This window comes from Centroberyx affinis, unplaced genomic scaffold, assembly GCF_046629955.1.
Source record: "Centroberyx affinis isolate AG114_WGS23_722 - 3 ecotype Tasmania unplaced genomic scaffold, CSIRO-AGI_Caff_v1 ptg006285l_1, whole genome shotgun sequence".
Taxonomy (NCBI): Eukaryota; Metazoa; Chordata; class Actinopteri; order Beryciformes; family Berycidae; genus Centroberyx; species Centroberyx affinis.
In genome coordinates, this window is record NW_027283195.1 from 16,812 (window position 1) to 35,986 (window position 19,175).

General features: G+C 40.3%; 1 protein-coding gene across 1 annotated transcript in view; it reads right to left on the bottom strand.

Moving 5' to 3' along the window:
• zanl (zonadhesin, like) overlaps positions 1-19,175 on the bottom strand; it is a gene marked incomplete at both ends in the record, with an annotated part of 53,168 nt that overhangs the window by 16,563 nt on the left and 17,430 nt on the right. Inside the window, 14 exon segments of the mRNA XM_071512446.1 lie at positions 148-356; positions 1,948-2,124; positions 3,199-3,293; positions 3,502-3,610; positions 4,353-4,530; positions 5,382-5,629; positions 5,838-5,982; positions 7,071-7,273; positions 7,940-8,109; positions 11,437-11,544; positions 12,323-12,466; positions 13,359-13,504; positions 16,278-16,423; positions 17,643-17,759. Coding sequence (XP_071368547.1) covers positions 148-356; positions 1,948-2,124; positions 3,199-3,293; positions 3,502-3,610; positions 4,353-4,530; positions 5,382-5,629; positions 5,838-5,982; positions 7,071-7,273; positions 7,940-8,109; positions 11,437-11,544; positions 12,323-12,466; positions 13,359-13,504; positions 16,278-16,423; positions 17,643-17,759 — 2,195 coding nt within the window.

The following is a 19,175-nucleotide window of genomic DNA, read 5'->3' on the forward strand; positions in this document are numbered from 1 at the left end:
TATTGAACACCAGACAAAATCTTCAAAACAAACCAAGGTCTGGAAAAAGTATGGAATTTTTTAATTGAAAATGTGTAGGAACCCTGCATTTTTAATAAAACGTCAATATCAACCCGATATATCGATCTTAAACTAGTACACACTTACCGGCCTGTACTTTCCGTCTTCGTCGGTGCATCCGCACTCGCTGGGCGGGACACATTTGTCTCCGCTGAGGATGAGTCCCGGGTCGCACATGCATCCCTCCACGCAGGGCCGGTTACAGGAGCCACCGGGGCCGGAGGGGTCCTGACAGCTGGGCTGGGGGCAGGCGGGCCCACAGGGGTCGTAATGACTGCCGGGAGGGCATTTCAGAGCTGGATAGGGGGGTAAGGAGGAGGAGGAGGAGGAGGAAGGCAGGGGGAAAAAGGGGGGGATTGGGAAGGGATCGAGGAGGAAGACATGGAGGCGGGGGAAAGAGGGGGTGAGGTGTTGTAAAAAGTGTAAAAAACATTTTGAGGACTTCACTACTAATATATATTTTTTTCTTTATCTTAGCTTTCTGTTGTTGTTGAGGAAGGCGGGATATAATAAAAACGTATGGATTTATGGAATACAGCAGGCAGATTTTCAAATATGAAATAGGACCAAAGATGTTTTTCTATAAATTCAAAATTACAATAACATACTGTAATAATTTAAAACTGTATTGTAAATATTGTCATTATTTATCTTAATTTATTGTCATATTGATTGATTGTTATTATGATGTATCACTGGGTGACACACCTACTCACGTCATTTATGTATGTCATAAAAAAAAAAATGTCATCACTACATAGGCTATATAACATGGGTAATATGTACGAAATGATATGATGACAATAAAAAAGTATATAAAAAAAGACTGGCTGGAGTTTTACATACATTTTTTGTATTTTAGTCATTTAGCTGACTCCTCTCTAGTGTGACTTACAATTAGTGCAACAGGAGAATTAGCTTCAACTCCTAGATCATCAAAAATGAAAAGCAAACAAAATAAGGGCTTTAGCGTTATCATATTCCCGCGACCACTGAATGATGTAATAGGAGGTAAAGAGATAGAAGGGATTTCTTTGTGTAGAGTTGAGAGGGGAAATCATTCAGTAAAGAAGGGTGCTTCTTAATAGGAATACAGAGGTGGGGACTCAAGTCAGACTCGAGTCACAGTTTTAATTGCTTGAGACTTGATTTGATGCATGAAGAGAAGACTTGAGACTTGACTTGACTTGGGTTCTGGTGACTTGGGACTCGACTCTGACTTGTACTCTGATGACTTGAAAAGGTTTCTAAAGTCTTGACTTGAGATCTTGTGTTTGTGTAAATGACTTAGATTGAAAGTGATGAGATTTGTTCCAGCAGACGACTGAATTTAAATTCTGTTTTCTGAATTTGTATGGAATGATTGAATTTATTGAAGTTGAAACTGATTCTAGAAATCAAACTCATGATGCTCTTACCAAGTTTTTATCCTATTAAAACCATATTGCATTGAAAAGTCCTAGATATTTAGTTTTCTTTAAGATATTAAATTGATACTGGACTCTTGATTTGTTCTGACTTGGCTGTTACATTTAGACTTGGGACTTGACATTAATGACATGGACTTGACTTGGTGATCTACATTTAGACTTGGGACTTGACATTAATGACATAGACTTGACTTGGTGATCTACATTTAGACTTGGGACTTGACATTAATGACATGGACTTGACTTGGTAATCTACATTTAGACTTGAGACTTGTGCCTCAAGACTTGAGACCGACTTGGGACTCAAGCAAGGTTGACTTGGTCTCACCTGCAGGAATACAATTAAATATTTGTGCAATCAGTAAACTGCGTAGTAATAACATGACACAACACAACGCACAACTTCCTCTCTATCTTCCCTACACACACACACACACACACACACACACACACTTACGACAGAAGGTGTTGTTTCTCCATGCGATGGGCACTCCGGCGGCGGCACACAGGTCGGCGTAGCTCTCTATGGCCTGGCACAGCGCCACCGTCTGGCCTCCCGTGGCACACAGGTCGTACACACAGTTCTCAAAGTAAGGGTGAGGGGGGACTACAGCATGGCATGGCTTGAAGATACCTGAGGACAGACAGGAGAAGCTCTTGAACCACGAGGTACAGGGATGGAGGTTAAAGCCACCTAAACTCACTTTACCCAACTTTTTATTTGCAGAATAGCTTTGCCACCCTATTAGGCTGTCATAAATGTTTACATCAAAACGTTTGTTTGTTGGTATTTGCACTTTGCACCAGGGTTATTGTAGTTTGGTATTTTTCATTAGTTCTTATTTTTCTCTACGAACCAGTAATCCCTTAAAATAACCTTACATTTTCATTAATTGACATGAATTCACTCCTTAATTCATGCAAAATCCCCTTAAAATTAATTAAGGGAGTTATTAATGGAGGAGATCCCATCGAAACCTTCTTAAACACCCCCTTAATCTTGACTCCTTACTTTCTTTTTTTTTATTTTCTTTTTTTATAAATGTACTTATTCATTTAACAGGTACAAAAAAAATACAATATACATTAAGGACTCATTTTTTCCCCCACCCCTCGTCCCGCATAGAATTTCTACGGATACAATAAAAAAGAATAAATAATAATAACAAAAAAACAAACAAACAAATAACCAAAAACCAACCCTTCCTTCTTAACGACTCCTTACTTTCTAATTTAATTAAAAATTCAGGGAGACAGGAATTTTTCCATTAATTTCCACTTAATAGCCCTGTAAACTATGCACAAAAGGCATGAAAAATCCCTTAATTACTAGTGTCTTGAATAAATCGCTTAAAAATCTGTGATACTTGTTGTTTATGAACTCGTTTTGATTGATTGTATAACAGATTTTTGGATGTAATGGTGGTTGTGATGCCTTATGATGATCACTAACTGGAGGTCATACTGCAGTTTAAATGTAATAAATTGTAAGTTGTTATGGAAATTACAGATGCAAGATACAAATCCAATAACCTACAACAACTTACTACTTATCAATACATTTGGTAGTTACTTGTAAGAGATAAACAGATGGATGAACATCCAAGAACACTAGCCACTGGGAAAGATGTAGATCTTTGTGTGTGTGTGTGTGTGTGTGTGTGTGTGTGTGTGTGTGTGTGTGTGTGTGTGTGTGTGTGTGTCTTACCATTGGGATCAGTGATCATGCCACAGCTCGTGGGCTTCTCTGCCTCCTCCTCCACATCTTCATCACAGTCCTCCTGTCCTCCGCCATTGGTACAGCTGACGAAGAGATGAAGGGAGGGAAGAGAAAGATGGAAGGATAAAGGAATGTATTAATGAGTTTGGTCGTGTTCTTCAGTGTGCGCATGTTTGCATAAGCATGTATGTGGAGCTCTGTGTAACTAATATGAATTGTCTACTAATATGATATACAGTCATTTTTCACTTATTTCATACTACCCATTTTTCATTTTTTTGTGTGACTCACTCAGGCCTGGGGTCAGGGACCTGCCAGCTGTCTCCCAGGTCGTTGGAGTTGGCGGCTGGTTTACCGTCTGGTTTAATGTTGTCGTCACTGGGTCGACTGTTGAAGTTTCCTGCCGGGACAGACACAGAGCTTAACACTCTCTGCACAACAATGGCTTTGAGTAATTTAAAGCAGAACTCTGGCCATGTTTGACCTGGACATTTTCACATGATTTTCAATCATACTGATTGATTCAGACCAAAATGTCACCTTACTATAGAGCTACTTCCATTTTCCTTGCCTAGGTGTGGCTCTCCACTATAGTCCTATAGGGCCAATGGACAACCCCTCCCCCTTTCCAGGAAATTCTTTTAGAAATTGAGAGTATCTTATCGACTCCACCAGACTGCTTACATTTTCTGTATAACTATTACATAATTTCATGGTTCTTTCCAGGAAATTTCCAAAGAAATTAAAAGTTCCTTTCTTGGAAATTATTAGGAAATTGTGGACCGGGTAAATAAAGCGTTACCGCTAGTTCAGTTACCTTTATTACCTCCGGCAAGGAGATTATGTTTTCGGTGCCGTTTGTTTGACTTTTAGCAGGATTACGGAAAAACTACTGGCCCGATTTCCATGAAACTTGGTGGAAGGGTGTAGCATGGGCCAAGGAAGAACCCATTAAATTTTGGAGCGGATCCGGATCCGACTCACGAACAAGCAATAATAGCACGAACCTTGGCAGAGGTCTGCGCTCTCCGAGTGCCCTTCTAGTTTGAACCGAGTTATAATGACTCAAAACCAGGTTACCACAGTGAGCAAGTTAAAACGGGATTGCATGTACATAGCTGATAACTTGTATTGATCCTCACCACACATGCCGCAGAGCAGGCCGCTGTAGGACGTGGGCAGGGTGACATCGGCGTGGTGGTTGCCATCAAAACGCACCCTCAGGCCAAAGGTCGCCTCCAAGACAACAAACTTTCCACTCAGGTAGATCTTAACCCCATTGGTCAGGGTGAGCGGAGGGACGACCACGGTCCCATTCACCTGGAGAAAAAACAGATACGCTGATGACGAACCGTTCTATTGAGTTTGTGTGGGGAGAAGATGCTCTTTGGTTGTTGCTTTCAGTGAACAGGACGGATTTCTAAGGCACTCCTCAAAGGGTAAAAAGTCTTCATTGCATGGGTAGTTCAAAAGAACAGATTACTTTAACACATTTAATCCATGCCCATTAATGAAATCATCAATGGGCGGGATTACAGCTTCGATCTGTAGCTAACGTTAGCAGCTAGCGATCTGTAGCTAATGGTTAGCAGCTAGCAATCTGTAGCTAACATTAATAGTGTGAATTTTACTATCTTTGTCATTTGAAAGAAATCGAAAAGGTAATAAATATATTTCACCATAAAAACATTTTATTTTAATTGCTGGTGTTATTGACTTAACTTACATGCAACAGGGTGTTTGTGAATATATATACGGTAGGAAACTAAATTGAATAACTACAGCTAAGTAAACACACCACTACTTCCCTCGTTTCCAACAATACTGGATTCTCAGTTTAGATCACAGGCGATCTGTAGTCCCGCCCTGTTTTGACCTCTAAACCAATGAAATCATCAATGGGCGGGATTACAGGTTCGATCTGTAGCCCCGCCCCGTTCCGCAGGCTGCAGCTGGGTATACTTGGATTTCCCTCCAAATCTGAGCTGGTGGCTCACAATGGAAAATACAGAGTAGAGGCTGGTAGAGGCTGCCAATCTCCTTGGTGATGTGTCTTTTACGGTAATTATACTAATGTCTCTAAAGTAATGTGGTAGTAAGTTATAAATGCACCTTTAACTAAATGTGGTAGCTTCATCACAGTAGATGCTGGGATGCTAGATGCCTCTTACCTGGACTGTGCGGCCCTTGCCGAGGATGACGGTTGTGCCGTCCACGTTGATCACCACTGCTCTGACATAAGAAACCTTCCTATTGCTTCCTCTGTGCTCGTTCTGGGTGTCGACAGTGAAGTACGGCAAGCCGGAGGTGGTGTTGCAGGGTTTGGTCAGGGTGTAGGAGCAGGCTCCCATATAATGGTGGGTTTTCTTGTCAAAGGACGTGTAGTGGGGGTCGCCTGATACTGAGCAGATACCAGTGCCTGCAGGTGGGCAAGAGGGGGATGAGTTTAGCTTTGATTTCTGACCAGAGAAATCATTTCAGACAAGAAATATGTTACTCAGGGGTCTTTAAAACCTGCAGTGAAACCTGCCTTTCCCTGTCTTAGAGAGCTGCTAACCCACCTAAAAGAATGTGTATGTGTTTGTATGTGTTTGTGTGTGTGTGTGTGTGTGTGTGTGTGTGTATACCCAGAGGGTGGCATCCATATTCTCCATCCTGTAGCTGGCAGCTCTCAGTGGCAGGGGTACAGCTGGTGTTGTGGCACTGGATCAACCCTCCGCCCTGACACATGCACTTCTGCTCACAACCTTCCAAATACCAGTCATCGCCCACCTGACACACACACACACACACACACACACACACACACACACACACAAAAAAAGGTGTACATTCAGACTAATACAATCAGAGTAGAAAAATGTCTAAGATTGTACAGCATCAGGCTTTTATGAAAGCTTCAATGTTCAGGTCAGATACACTTTCAACCCACTGGTCTGTGGATGTGACCGATACTCATACTCAAATGGTCTAACAACTAGCATTAGCTGGTTAGAACTGCTACTGTTGAAACTAGTTGTCAGCTACAACTTACACATTTAAACCTAGTTGGTTTGGAGATATACAGTGGTGGAAAGTAACTAAATACATTTACTCAAGTACTGTACTTAAGTACAATTTTGAGGTACTTGTACTTTACTTGAGTATTTCCATTTTATGCTACTTTGTACTTACTCCACTAAATTTTAGGGGGAAATATTGTACTTTTTACTCCATTACATTTATTTCACAGCTATAGTTACTAGTTACTTTTCAGATCAATATTTTATATTTAAAACATTTGATCATCTTTATAAAATAACTATAAAATAGCATTGTTATAGATTAGACTACCCAAAAGTATAGCTAAATTGTTAAGATTAGCTTCACGTTGACAACTTTAAAATGCTGCTTACATGCACATGTATGTCAATAAATCAGTATTAATATTCCAATAATTTATGAAAAATATAACTGTCTAAATGGGGACAGTTTGCATAATGAGTACGTTTACTTTGATACTCTAAGTACATTTTGCTGCCAATACTCATGTACTTTTGCTAAAGTAAGATTTTGAATGCAGGACTTTTACTTGTAATGGAGTATCTTTACATTGTTGTATTGCTACTTTTACTTACGTAAAAGATCTCAGTACTTCTTCCACAACTGGAGATATACAATATATAACGTTAACAACATGAAATAGGCTGACTATTAACATTAGCTAACGTTATGGATTAACATCAATCAGTTGCTGTGGCCTTTGTTTCTGGTCATCTCTCAACGATATCCAAGGAGAATTTTGGTGAATATTTTAAATGTATTTTTTCATATTTTAAATAGAGCTGTTGAGCTTGAGCGTTGTGGTTGCTCCCACTTACAGGATGGTAGGTTCCACTGGTGTCGACGCAGCCACAGTCTTTGAGCGGGACACACTTCTCGTCGCTGAGGATGAAGCCCGGGTCACACTGGCACCCCTCGACACACACGTCTTCACAACCCGGCGGCCCGACCACGCCCAGACACGTCTCCGGACACGAGCTCACACACAACGAGTAGGAGCTGTTAGGAGGACAGGCCAGGGCTGGAAGGAGGGATGGATGGAAGTAGGATGAATAGATGGATGAGTGGAGCGAGGGATAGATGACCAATCATGGCTTTCAGCCTATTCTGTCTCCCTCCAATGTTTAACATTTTGAGAGAATACTAATATAAATAGACAAGATAGAGCCAGTTATTATCACATCTATCAACAATGAGACCAACGCTGAAAAGGGTGAAAATACTGACATCAGCTGCATTAGACACAACACAGTGATGCAGTAGTCCAAGGCATAAACTATGGGCAGAAATATGTGTCACTAGAAACTGAAATTGAATTAGTTATATTTGAATTTGAATTGCTCAACTTGAATAATTGCATTAAAAAACTGAATTTGAATTAATTCAATTTCATAATATTACATTCAGTTTCAAGTGTATTGGAATTCAGTTTCAAACTAATAAATTCAATTTCAAATTATGCTAAAAGTCAGAATTCTGAGTTTCTGAGATTAAAGTCAGAATTACTTTATATAAACTCTGACCAACTTTGATCAGCTGTGTCTAGTGTTTGTGTACTTCTTTCTCTCTCTACATTACTGCACAGTACTGCATGCTATATACAGAGTCTTTGTTTGACACCCAGCGAGATGATTTGTTATGCGACCATCCCCTGATCAGTTCCACGCTGTTCCATACGAAGACTTACGGCAGAAGTCCGGCGTCCTCCACTGGTGGACTTTGGATCCGGCGCTTTGGCAGGCGTCGGTGTAGGCCTGCAGCTGGTCACACAGGACATGCTGCTGGCCGTTGAACTGACACATGTCATACACGCAGCTCTGGAAGAACGGAGTCGGGTCCACCACACCGATACACTCCCTGTAGGAGGCAGAAAACAGAAAGATCCTTAAATTGCCTTTCTATGGAGAGCAGAAGGGAGTCGGTCCGACATGCCGATACACCTCCGGAAAGGAAGCGAAGGAAAAGAAGCAAAAGATGTGTTGTGTGATGAGACGGTTGGTAGCAATTCACTCAACTGAGGTGCTACAGAGTGTATATTAAAGGTATAGTTCACCCAAAAATGAAAACCGTGGCCACGCAAGGTTTCAGGGTTCCTACACGTTTTCAATTAAAAAAATTCCATACTTTTTGCAGACCTTGATTTGTTTTGAAGATGTTGTCTGGTGTTCAATATGATTTACGCAGATAGACATCTTGCCCCTGCTAACTAGGTCATATCACTGTATAGATGAAGATTGTTCTTCACAGCGACAAATATCAGAATATGTGAGATGGTCCCCAGACCCTAGTTTGAGAACCAGTACACTAAAAGTACACAGTGTGCTAAAGCATTAGCATGCCCTGTAGAGCAGTGATTCTCAACCTTTTTCATATCAAGGACCCCTAATTTACTACAGATTAGGGCCACAGTCCCCCATTTGGTGTGAGATTTTTTCTCTCGCACCCAAATCTGATATTTGTATTCCTAGATATGATTTTTTCCATAATTCCATGACTATCTGTATTGTAGGTAGAGAGATAACAGTGAAACTATGATCAAAATAGTTATTCCTCTACGTTCTCTAATTGTGTTAACTTCTTGTAAATGAAATAATGGTGAAGTTTAATAATTCATCAATTTGCTGGGGACCCCCGGGAACCCCCTCAAGGACCCCTGGGTGGTCCCCGGACCCCACGTTGAGAACCACTGCTGTAGAGAACTAAACAAATAGAAGAAGTGCCAAGTCTGACAACACTGCAGAAGGGTTAAGAAATTATACAAAAGAAGCAGAGGCAATGTAATGCTGTAAATGAATATGAGAGTGATAAAAGAGTGAAAACAGAAAAAAGTCTCTGGTGAAGGACAGAGGGGAAGAGGTAAACATGCTAAGCCATAAAACATTCCACTTTCTCCACATGTGTTTGCCTAGGAAATACTTAAGCACTGCTGTGTGTGTGTGTGTGTGTGTGTGTGTGTGTGTGTGTGTGTGGGTGGGTGGGTGTGGGTGGGTGTGGGGTGCAGAGTCCAATGCTTACGTTGTGATATCCAGATTAGAAGGAGCTGCTATTGTAATCTAAGATAGGTGCATAGATAATCTTTGTGAAGATACTAAAACACTGATGTGTGTGTGTGTGTGTGTGTGTGTGTGTGTGTGTGTGTGGGTGGGTGGGTGGGTGGGTGGGTGTGGGTGTGTCTGTAATGTAGTCATCTATAGGTGGATCAGATGGATTATCATGATCTCATCTTAATGGATTAAGTCCATGAAGTTATTTACATCCCGGTTTCTATAAATCTTTAAATCATAAAATACAATGTATGTTTCTAGGTGTGTGTGTGTGTGTGTGTGTGTGTGTATTGTATTGCTTGGCTGGAGAGAACATAAGGCTAATACAATATGCAGTTGAACAAATATTTCTGGACTGAACAGATTGTACTTTCTTTACCATTATCATCTATAACTATTATCAACGGTAATTTCAAAATTAGCAAAATTATTTTAGAGTCTATAATCACAGGCTAAATGCCACCTTCTTTCGAAACATTTTTTTCTCTATAATTCAAAAAGTTATTGACTTAATTTAAAATTTCTCAAAAGTATGTAAGTAAGTAAGAACACTTTACAATAAGGGTCACTAAGTTAAGGGTTAGTTAATGCTTAATAAGCATTAACGTAACATAATGTAATTTACTAATGGTGTTCATGTTAACTAAGGTATTAATTTATACATTATTTAATAGTTTATAAAGATGACTATTAAATAATGTATAAATTAATACCTTAGTTAACATGAACACCATTAGTAAATGATTACCAGACACATTAGTTAATTGTTAATTAAGTTAATGCTTATTAAGCATTGTAAAGTGTTACCGATGACTATATATTTTACAGCTGCTGTTTTGTTGTGATCACATTACTGTAGTCACACAGCATGCGATCTGATATTACTCATCCCTACTAGATGTGTGTGCTGATACTTAGTGGCAGTAGCAGTAGTATGGGTTTCAATGGAGAATTTTAGCGTCCCATGATCTAAACTCTGTTTCATGGGCTTTCCACCTTGACAAAAAAAAATTTGTAAAGGGAAACACTGAATACTTGGAATATTTTGGCATGAAAATGGCTAGCTTTAAAGATAAGTTGCACAAAAATTGTTAAGCAGCAGTTTTTTGCTGTGAAAATTACAGAGTATAGTACCATATCATATATTATATATTGCATTGTAAGGTGCTTTGAATGAAAGTGTCAGCCAGAAAACACTTAGGCCCAGATTCACTAAAGGTTTGCACAGGGAAGAGTGTGTACTATATCACAAAATGACCAAATCAGAAAGCCACTAACCGTGCACAATGAGTGGAAATCTGTCTAATAGCGCTGGTCAAAAAATAAAGCCTCTTTGTGCCGGTCATGGTCATGCACACGGAAATTATATGTAAATCTCATTATTTTGGCCACATAATAGTTATTTGTAGGGGAGGCCATGCAAATCAAGATTACACCCAATTAACTAACACGTTGCCGCAGCAACTTCCCCAAAACGGTTGTAGCACATATGAGATCCTTTGAAAGGTGATGTTAAGACTTTGAGACTAAACGTATTAAGACTTCGAGTTTGTCCATTCAGAATGGAAGGAATGCAGCATCATCACCAGCAAGTCAGGAGGCAAAAGGAGGGCGGTTATGTCCTAGAATCTCAGATCAGACCAGAGAACGCTTGAATTATAAAGGGCCTTTGGGGTGCAAGGGTAGATGGATGGATTAGTCTTACAGCTGAAGCTATTTGCCCATGCAGTTGGTGATGGAGGAGGCTATTATCTTGCTTAGCTCAAGCAACTGAAGCACAAAAAATGTGCAAATCGCCCTCGCAAACACAATCATAGTGAATCTGGACCTTAGTTTCTTGCTCAAGGAGACTTCAGCAGGGTGGGGGTTTGAACCCAGTTCTCTCTAAACACTAAAGCACCCTGCTGCCCAACATGTGGAGCAGGTAAATAATCACCAAAACTTGGCTAGGGCGCGTACCACACAACCGCAACGTCCTGGGTTCAAGTCCAGCCTGGGACCTTTGTTGCATGACGTTCTCCTATCTGCCTGTCTTTCCTGTCTATCGCTACTCTCAACTATCCGAAATAAAGGCAAAATGGCCTAAAAAATAAACTTAAAAAAAAAAAAAAGTAAATACCCAGTGTAAATGTCTTCTTACCTGAAGGGTCCAGCAGGGTCTTTGATTTTGCCACATTTGTCTGGTTTCACCACCTCAGCCTCCAGTTTGGGGTCACAGTCTGGATCAGGCTTGGTACCTGGGGTACACCTGATAAACATACAAACACACCAGGAGTGTTGGTTTTTAAGGTGCTTCCAATGTCTTCCGATGGCTCATTCCCTCATGTTCAACCTCGAGGATTGTTATGGGGGGAAATCAGAAAGTTCTCAGACATCCCTTTTCCACCAAATTAGCTCTGGTTCTTGAACCTGTTCCGTTCAGGATTCTTGGAACCTTGGTGCTATCTAGCGAACGGGCCCGCCTTTCCACCAGTTTTGAGTGGAACCATTGTAATCAAGGGAGGGCGTTGCACAATGCACATCGGAACTAAACAGTAGTAGCAAGATGGCAGATCGCAGTGATTACCTGCGAGCTTTTGGTCTGTTATTATACCTGTAGAATATGACACGGCCAGTGATGTCGTCACAGTTCGCACTTGAAAACCTGCTATTTTTGAACCAACTTTTCGGGTTCCGAACCAATTTATTTTTGGTCAAAATGCTCCGAACGGTTCAAAAGTAGGTGCACGAACTGGAACGGAACCTGTTCTATGTTGGTGGAAAAGTGGGCGACTCATGACATTGGTGGTTTTACTTTAAGGTTTATGCCGTATAGCAGTGTTCGCCAACCACATGCCTTTGAGTTGCATACACAGTCACCATACCCATGACAACTGCATAGAAAACTTGATTAATAGATGGCAGTATTCATCACATGGGAATCTGTGTGAGTCACGTGTCACCCTTCCAAGGAACTTCCGAGGAACTTCCGAGGAAATCAGAAAACTCCCAGATTATGGCAAAGGGATGTAGGAGGCCAAACTCACGAGTCGTCCTCATCCTCGTCCGTCTGCCAGCTGTTGCCGAAGTCGTTGGCGTTCGTGACCTGGGTGCCATCTGGTTTGGTGAAGTCGTCGTTCGGGTTCCCGTCGTAGTCGCCACAAAGACCACACATCTGCTCATGGTAGGAGCTGGGGCGGACAGACGAAGACAGGGAGAATGAGGGATTAAGAGATGAAGAGGAAGGTCTTAAGCGGACTTAATGGCCAGATACCATTTTCCTTCGCTGGAGTAAAAGTTACAGAAGAAAACAGAGAGAAACTAGAAAGAATGTGCAGAGGACTCAGATTAGTCAAGGCATCATCAATGGAAGATAATGAAGTCGACTGAATCGTTAAGACTGTTGGAAGGATTTATTAGAGATGAGCGATCTGTTTGTATGACCTTTGAACTACAGCTTGCACAGATGTCCCTTGGATTTCTCAAGCAGGTTTTCATGAAATATGCATATTTTTACTTAGATAGGTAAATAAAAACGAGGGTAACCTATGACTTCCAGTAAGTGATCAGAAGGCAACACAACCACCAATATGAACAAAACTGAATTATATCACCAGAAAAACATTAATTTCTGCTTTTCCCAGGGATCCTAGGCAGTGATATGTTAACATAATATGTGGCCACAGCCCTTCCTCATGTGTCCTACTGATTGCATATGATGCAGTTTGTTCTATTAGATATTTATTGTAGGATTGATCACTACACTGGTTGACTATGGGAGGCCTTTAACCTGAAGTTTTAGTTTCAAGTATTGTCAAGTTTTGATTTGATTTGAGTTCTTTTCTGAACACCGAACACAATTTTTTCAATTTTTTTTGAAAATTTAAAGATATTGAAAGCAGCACAGATATCGGCTATTGGCAGCTTCAGTCTAAAAGTATTGGCATCAGTGTTAGCCTTATCGGTCAAACCCAAGTTCATATGTATGTAAATAGCCAAAGTAATCCTATTATAACAAAACGATAGTATTTGACATTATAACCCAACCCCTGCCACCTGCTTGTTAAATTTAAACATACCAACCTGGGAACTGAGATCTGGGCGTAATGGTTTCCATCCCAGCGCACCCGGAGGCCGAAGGTCGTCTGCAGGGTGACATACTGACCGGCAAGACTTAGGGAGATGAGAGGAGAGGGGGAGTGAGGGAGGGCAACGCGACGGCCATTCACCTGCAGGATGGAGGGAAGACAGGATGTCAGCAAACAGCAGCTACAGGTATATTCCCATCAAGCCAGTCAAGTGAATTTTAAAAAGTAACTAAACTCCAAACCCAAATCTTTGGTGAAGCCTGACGCTTAATGGTGAAAAGTAGGGTACTGCACTGCTCATCTGTTATTGGCTAGTCTTTGTGCCAGGTGATGTCACCACCTGTTGTACACTGTGGAAGGTGACATCACCTGGCACAAACACCAGCCAATAGCAGACGGCCAGTGCAGCACCCTACTTTTCACCATTAGGTGTCAGGCTTCACCACAGATTTGGGTTTGGGGTTTAGTTATTATTTAAGCAAACTTTTAGAGAACGTCAAAAAAAAAAACATCCACAAGATTCACAGCTTAGCGATTAGTATTTGGCAAGTTGCTCTTTAGTTTGTTAATGTCGGTCATATTCCATGCTTTATGCGAAGACGAGAACAAACAAATGACCTTGGCAATATTCTAACGCACTAACTAATGGTCATACAACAACAAAGGTTTGAAACAACATGATATGATATTCTAATGTACTAACATTCGTATGACATTCTAATATACAAACTAATGGTCATATAACCACAATGAAACAAAAATGAGACTTATACTTGTTAGAAACAACATGTATGATATTCTAATGTATCAACTAATCGTCATATAACCACAGCTGAGACTTATACATGTTACAAACAACACACACATGATATTCTAATGCAGTGGTTCTCAATGTGGGGTCCGGGGACCACCAGGGGTCCTTGAGGGAGTTTCAGGGGGTCCCCAGCAAACTGACTAATTGTTAAACTTCACCTTTATTTCATTTACAAGAAGTTAACACAGTTAGACAACGTAGAAGAATTGATCATAGTTCCACTGTTATCTCTCTACCTACAATACAGATAGTCATGGAATTCTGGACAAAACCATATCTAACAATAAAAATATTCTCAGATTTGGGTTTGAGAGATGAAATCTCTAATGTGGACTAAATCAGGGTCCTTGTTATGAAAAAGGTTGAGAATCCCTGTTCTAATGTATCAACTAATGGTCATACGACCACGATGGAGACTTGTACTTGTTCAAAACAACATGTATGATATTCTAATGTATCACCTAATGGTTATATGACCACAATTGTGATGTATACATGTTAGAAATAACACGTGGTATTTTCGAAGGTCGTGGTGGACAGACATTTTACAAATATTTCAAAATTCATTCCGTCATCATTTATCACATACATTTACATTATTTATTTTCGGCTTCAGGCGAGCGTAAAGACTTTTTTTTTTGAGATATTGAGTAAATTTGCTGTTTCCATTTAACTTTTCAAACTGGATGCATCACAGTTCATGGAAAAAAAAACGGAAACCCAGCTAATGAGGATTTGGATCGCTGAGCTCTCGGATAAGACAAGACAAGCATTCGCTCTGAGAAAACCTGTTTGATCTGCGGACGGATCAAACAGACAAATGCAGGAGAGGATGAGGAGAAAGAGTATGGACAGATTTATGGGATTATAGCATTACGACGAGATGAAAGCCAAGGAAAAAGAGATAAGGAGGAGAAAGCCGAGATAAGGGGAAAAAAAGGTGAACAGAACGAGGGACGGGCTTTGAGTGGGGAGTTGTAATTGCGCGAAGACGTGGGATTAGGAGAGATATGGAGAAATGGACTACATCTGTGGTGTGTGTGTGTGTGTGTGTGTGTGTGTGTGTGTGTCTGTGTGTGTGTGTGTGTGTGTGTGTGTGGAGTTGCCCAGTCATCCTCCTGCGATAATGATACTGTGCTGCTTTGAAGTATAATAAAAATCATTTTTCAAACTTTGAAAAACCCTGATCTTTGAGTGAAAAGAATACTGTATAAAGTTTGAAAACTAGGATACATATGTTGATATAAATATCACAACAAATGACTGTTTTTCATACAGTTGGACATGGCTGATTAAATTATGATGAATGAAATATTTAAAAACATAAAAGTTCAAATTGTATGTTCCTATAAATCATGTGAACACGGGATGAATTGTTTGGGAAATTTTGCAGAGGGGAACTTCCATGCCGGTTATCATTATAGAGTAAATATTGCTGTTTTCCTGGAGTCATTCCTATGTTCCCAGGGTCCTATGTTCCCAAGGTCCTATGTTACCAGGGTCCTATGTTCCCCAGTTCTACATATGTGCTCTCCCAGGGTCCTATGTTCCCAGGGTCCTATGTTCCCAAGGTCCTATGTTCCCAGGGTCCTATGTTCCCAAGGTCCTATGTTCCCAAGGTCCTATGTTACCAGGGTCCTATGTTCCCAAGGTCCTATGTTCCCAGGGTCCTATGTTCCCAAGGTCCTATGTTCCCAGGGTCCTATGTTCCCCAGTTCTACATATGTGCTCTCCCAGGGTCCTATGTTCCCAAGGTCCTATGTTACCAGGGTCCTATGTTCCCAAGGTCCTATGTTCCCAGGGTCCTATGTTCCCAAGGTCCTATGTTACCAGGGTCCTATGTTCTCAGGGTCCTATATTCCCAAGGTCCTATGTTCCCAGGGTCCTATGTTCCCAAGGTTCTATGTTACCAGGGTCCTATGTTCCCCAGCTCTATATAGCACATAATGGGAACCTGAAAAAGATGTTCCCCAGCTCTGTATTGGCTTAATATGGTTAGTTAGGGTTAGGGTTAAACATAGTACCCTGGGAACATAGGACCCTGGGAACATAGATACGCTCCCGTTTTCCCAGTGGAAGTCAGGTGTCATTTTGACCCGCACATATTTTGACCGTACTAACCAGTGTTCTTCTGGTCTTCATCAGGGTGACCGTGATTCCATCGACAGTAACGTAGAGTTTCTTGAGGTAGGAGACGCCCGACACTCCTCTCTCCTCGTTCTTCCCCTCCACAGAGAACCAAGGACCTGGACAGGAAAGGAAAGTGGGTGATGAGTGCAATAACAGAACAACAGTCCAACAACTGTCCAACTACAGTGTCTTGTGGTTAGAGGTTTGCCCAAAAATTCTCCATTGACTCTCACTTCAACACATCAACCCACTCTGATGTCTCCAAGTGTGTAGCGTGTGTATTTTATGTATTAGGGAACAAGGAGGTTACATGTAGAAAAAAAAATGCTAGCTTTATAAATTAATGTATAAGTTTATTGTATTTATTTTGTGGATTTGATACCAAGGTTATTATCATTAACGAAAACTAACGAAATAACAAAAACTAGGTGTGAAAAAATATTTTCGTTAACTGAAATAAAAATAAAAATGATTCTTTACAAAAAAACGATAACTAACTGAAACTGTATTGTGTGTTTACAAAACTAACTAAAATAAACTAAAATTATAGAGAAAATGTCTTAAGTTTTCGTCTTTGTCAATTTATTTCATACATAAGCCTAGTATTTTGAATTTTTGAATCTCGCCCCTGACAAATACCCCATATTACAAAAAAAGACTAAAACTAACACTGAAACTAATAAAAACTAAACAAAAACGAAGCATTTTCAAAAAATAAAAACTAAACTAAACTAGCAAACCCTCTTTAAAAACTAATTAAAAGCAAACTGAAATTGAAAACAAAAAGTCAAAACGAAATAAAAATAAAAACTAATGAAAAATGCAAAACTATAATAACCTTGTTTGATACATAACTGACATGTTCTGTTGTGTCTGCATGTCATGAAAATGTATAAACCTCTATTTCTAACTGCAGATTTCTGACCCGTGGATTATGATATTTTTCTGTGGAAAGCTGGGGGCGCTAGTTAATATATTTATGACTGACTGACTACTCTGCTATAGATTCTCAGGGCTGCTCTGCATCAGATTCAAGTGAAAAAGCTAGAAACAAGATAATTTATTTCACAGACTGCTGTCAGATGTTTGTGTGTGTGTACAGTACTGTGCAAAAGTCTTAGGCACAAGAGATTTTTTATATACATTTTGTCTTAGATATATTTGAGAAACTTTTCATTTCGTTATTTTTGAAAGCATCTTCACTTTATAGATTGTTTTTTTACATGTGCCTAAGACTTTTGCACAGTACTGTATGTGTATGTCTGTGTTGTGTGTGTGTGTGTGTGTGTGTGTGTGTGTGTGTGTGTGTGTGTGTGTATTAGCTTGTTACTGTACCTGTGGTGTTCCTGCAGGTCCTGGCCAGTGTGTAGGTACAGGTTCCCATGAAGCTGTAGAACTTTTTGTCGAAGGTGTTGTAGTGAGGATCTCCTGATACGACACAGTCCTGAGAGCCTGGGGGGGAGATGGACAACCAGCATGAACAACACAATGTCTGAACCCACAACACACAACACACTCTCTGAGGATCTCATGTCCTACATGAGGAGTACCAACTTCTGCCCTCTGGGAGGCGGTTTAGGGTGCCAGGCTGCAAGGAGAATAAGTACAAGCACTCTTTTGTTCCTCACTCTATAACACTGCTCAAACAACAGAGGAGCGCAAGGAGGTGATCAATGTCAGATGTCAGATTCTTTTTATGTGTTGATGATTGTTAGAGCATGCGATGCAAGACAAATTTTCGTGTGAACAGACAATAAAATTTTATCTTTCTTATCTTATCTTATCTTATCTTAATGACTATTCTGATTAGAGGTTTTACTCTCTCCACCTACAGTACAGAGAGACAACAATGGGGCGTCCCTGGGACAAAAACTAGATGGGGGTAGTGCATTTTGGGGGGTTCCTTGAATTTATAAAGTTTGGGAAACCCCTGAGCTAATGAAGCTAGAAAAAGCTAGTATGAGTAGTGACTAAAAGTTACATAGTTGCATGTTAAAGGAATAGTTCACCCAAAAATGAAAATTCTGTCATCATCTCCTCCCCCTCATGCCAGTTGAAGGAGGTAAGTTGTTGTTTTCCACTACATTGTAACTATTGATGATGAACAATTAAGACTGCACCAATTCCTTTTGTATTTTGTCCAAACATGAAGTGGATAGGGTTCAACCCACAAGTTTTTGAAGGCCAAGGCTGATATTTATGGATTTAAGTCAATATTTTGCGCCAATAATATCTTTAAATTTGACAAGGTAGAAAAGCTTCTGCAGCAGCAGCATATAGACCCAGGATAATAATAATAATAATAATAATAATAATAATAATAATAGGCCTAGCACTAATACTAAGAAGAAGAGGAAGAGAAAGAGGAAGAAAAAGAAGAAGAATCAGTTATCAGAATCCGTTCAGGTTAGGGGCTTCCCATGAACAACCAGTGTAGTATTTATCAAGTCTACAATAAATATGTAATTAATCAAACTGCATCATGGCTGGACTAGATCTCATTTTTAATAAAATGACAATATTGGCAAACCAATATACCGTATTTCCTCTAATATTGGCCTGGGCCTTTATTTACCTCAGCTGCAGAGGGCACCAGGCCTTTATTGGAAGCAGGCTTATATTAGAGACAGGCCTTTATTTCTAATTCCCTCTGTTTGATAAGTATATTTGCTCATATTTTAGTACGAAGCCTCCTTGTTTTCTGATCTGCTTCTGTTGGGGTTCGTTAGGTAGCTGTTTTTTTGTTACTGCAATGCATTACTGATAATTACGGTAATCGACGACGGCACGCTCCGGAGACTTCCGCCGGCCGAGCCGTCTTGTGGCATACTGCCATCTTGTGGCACTTGTACGTTACTACAAACTACA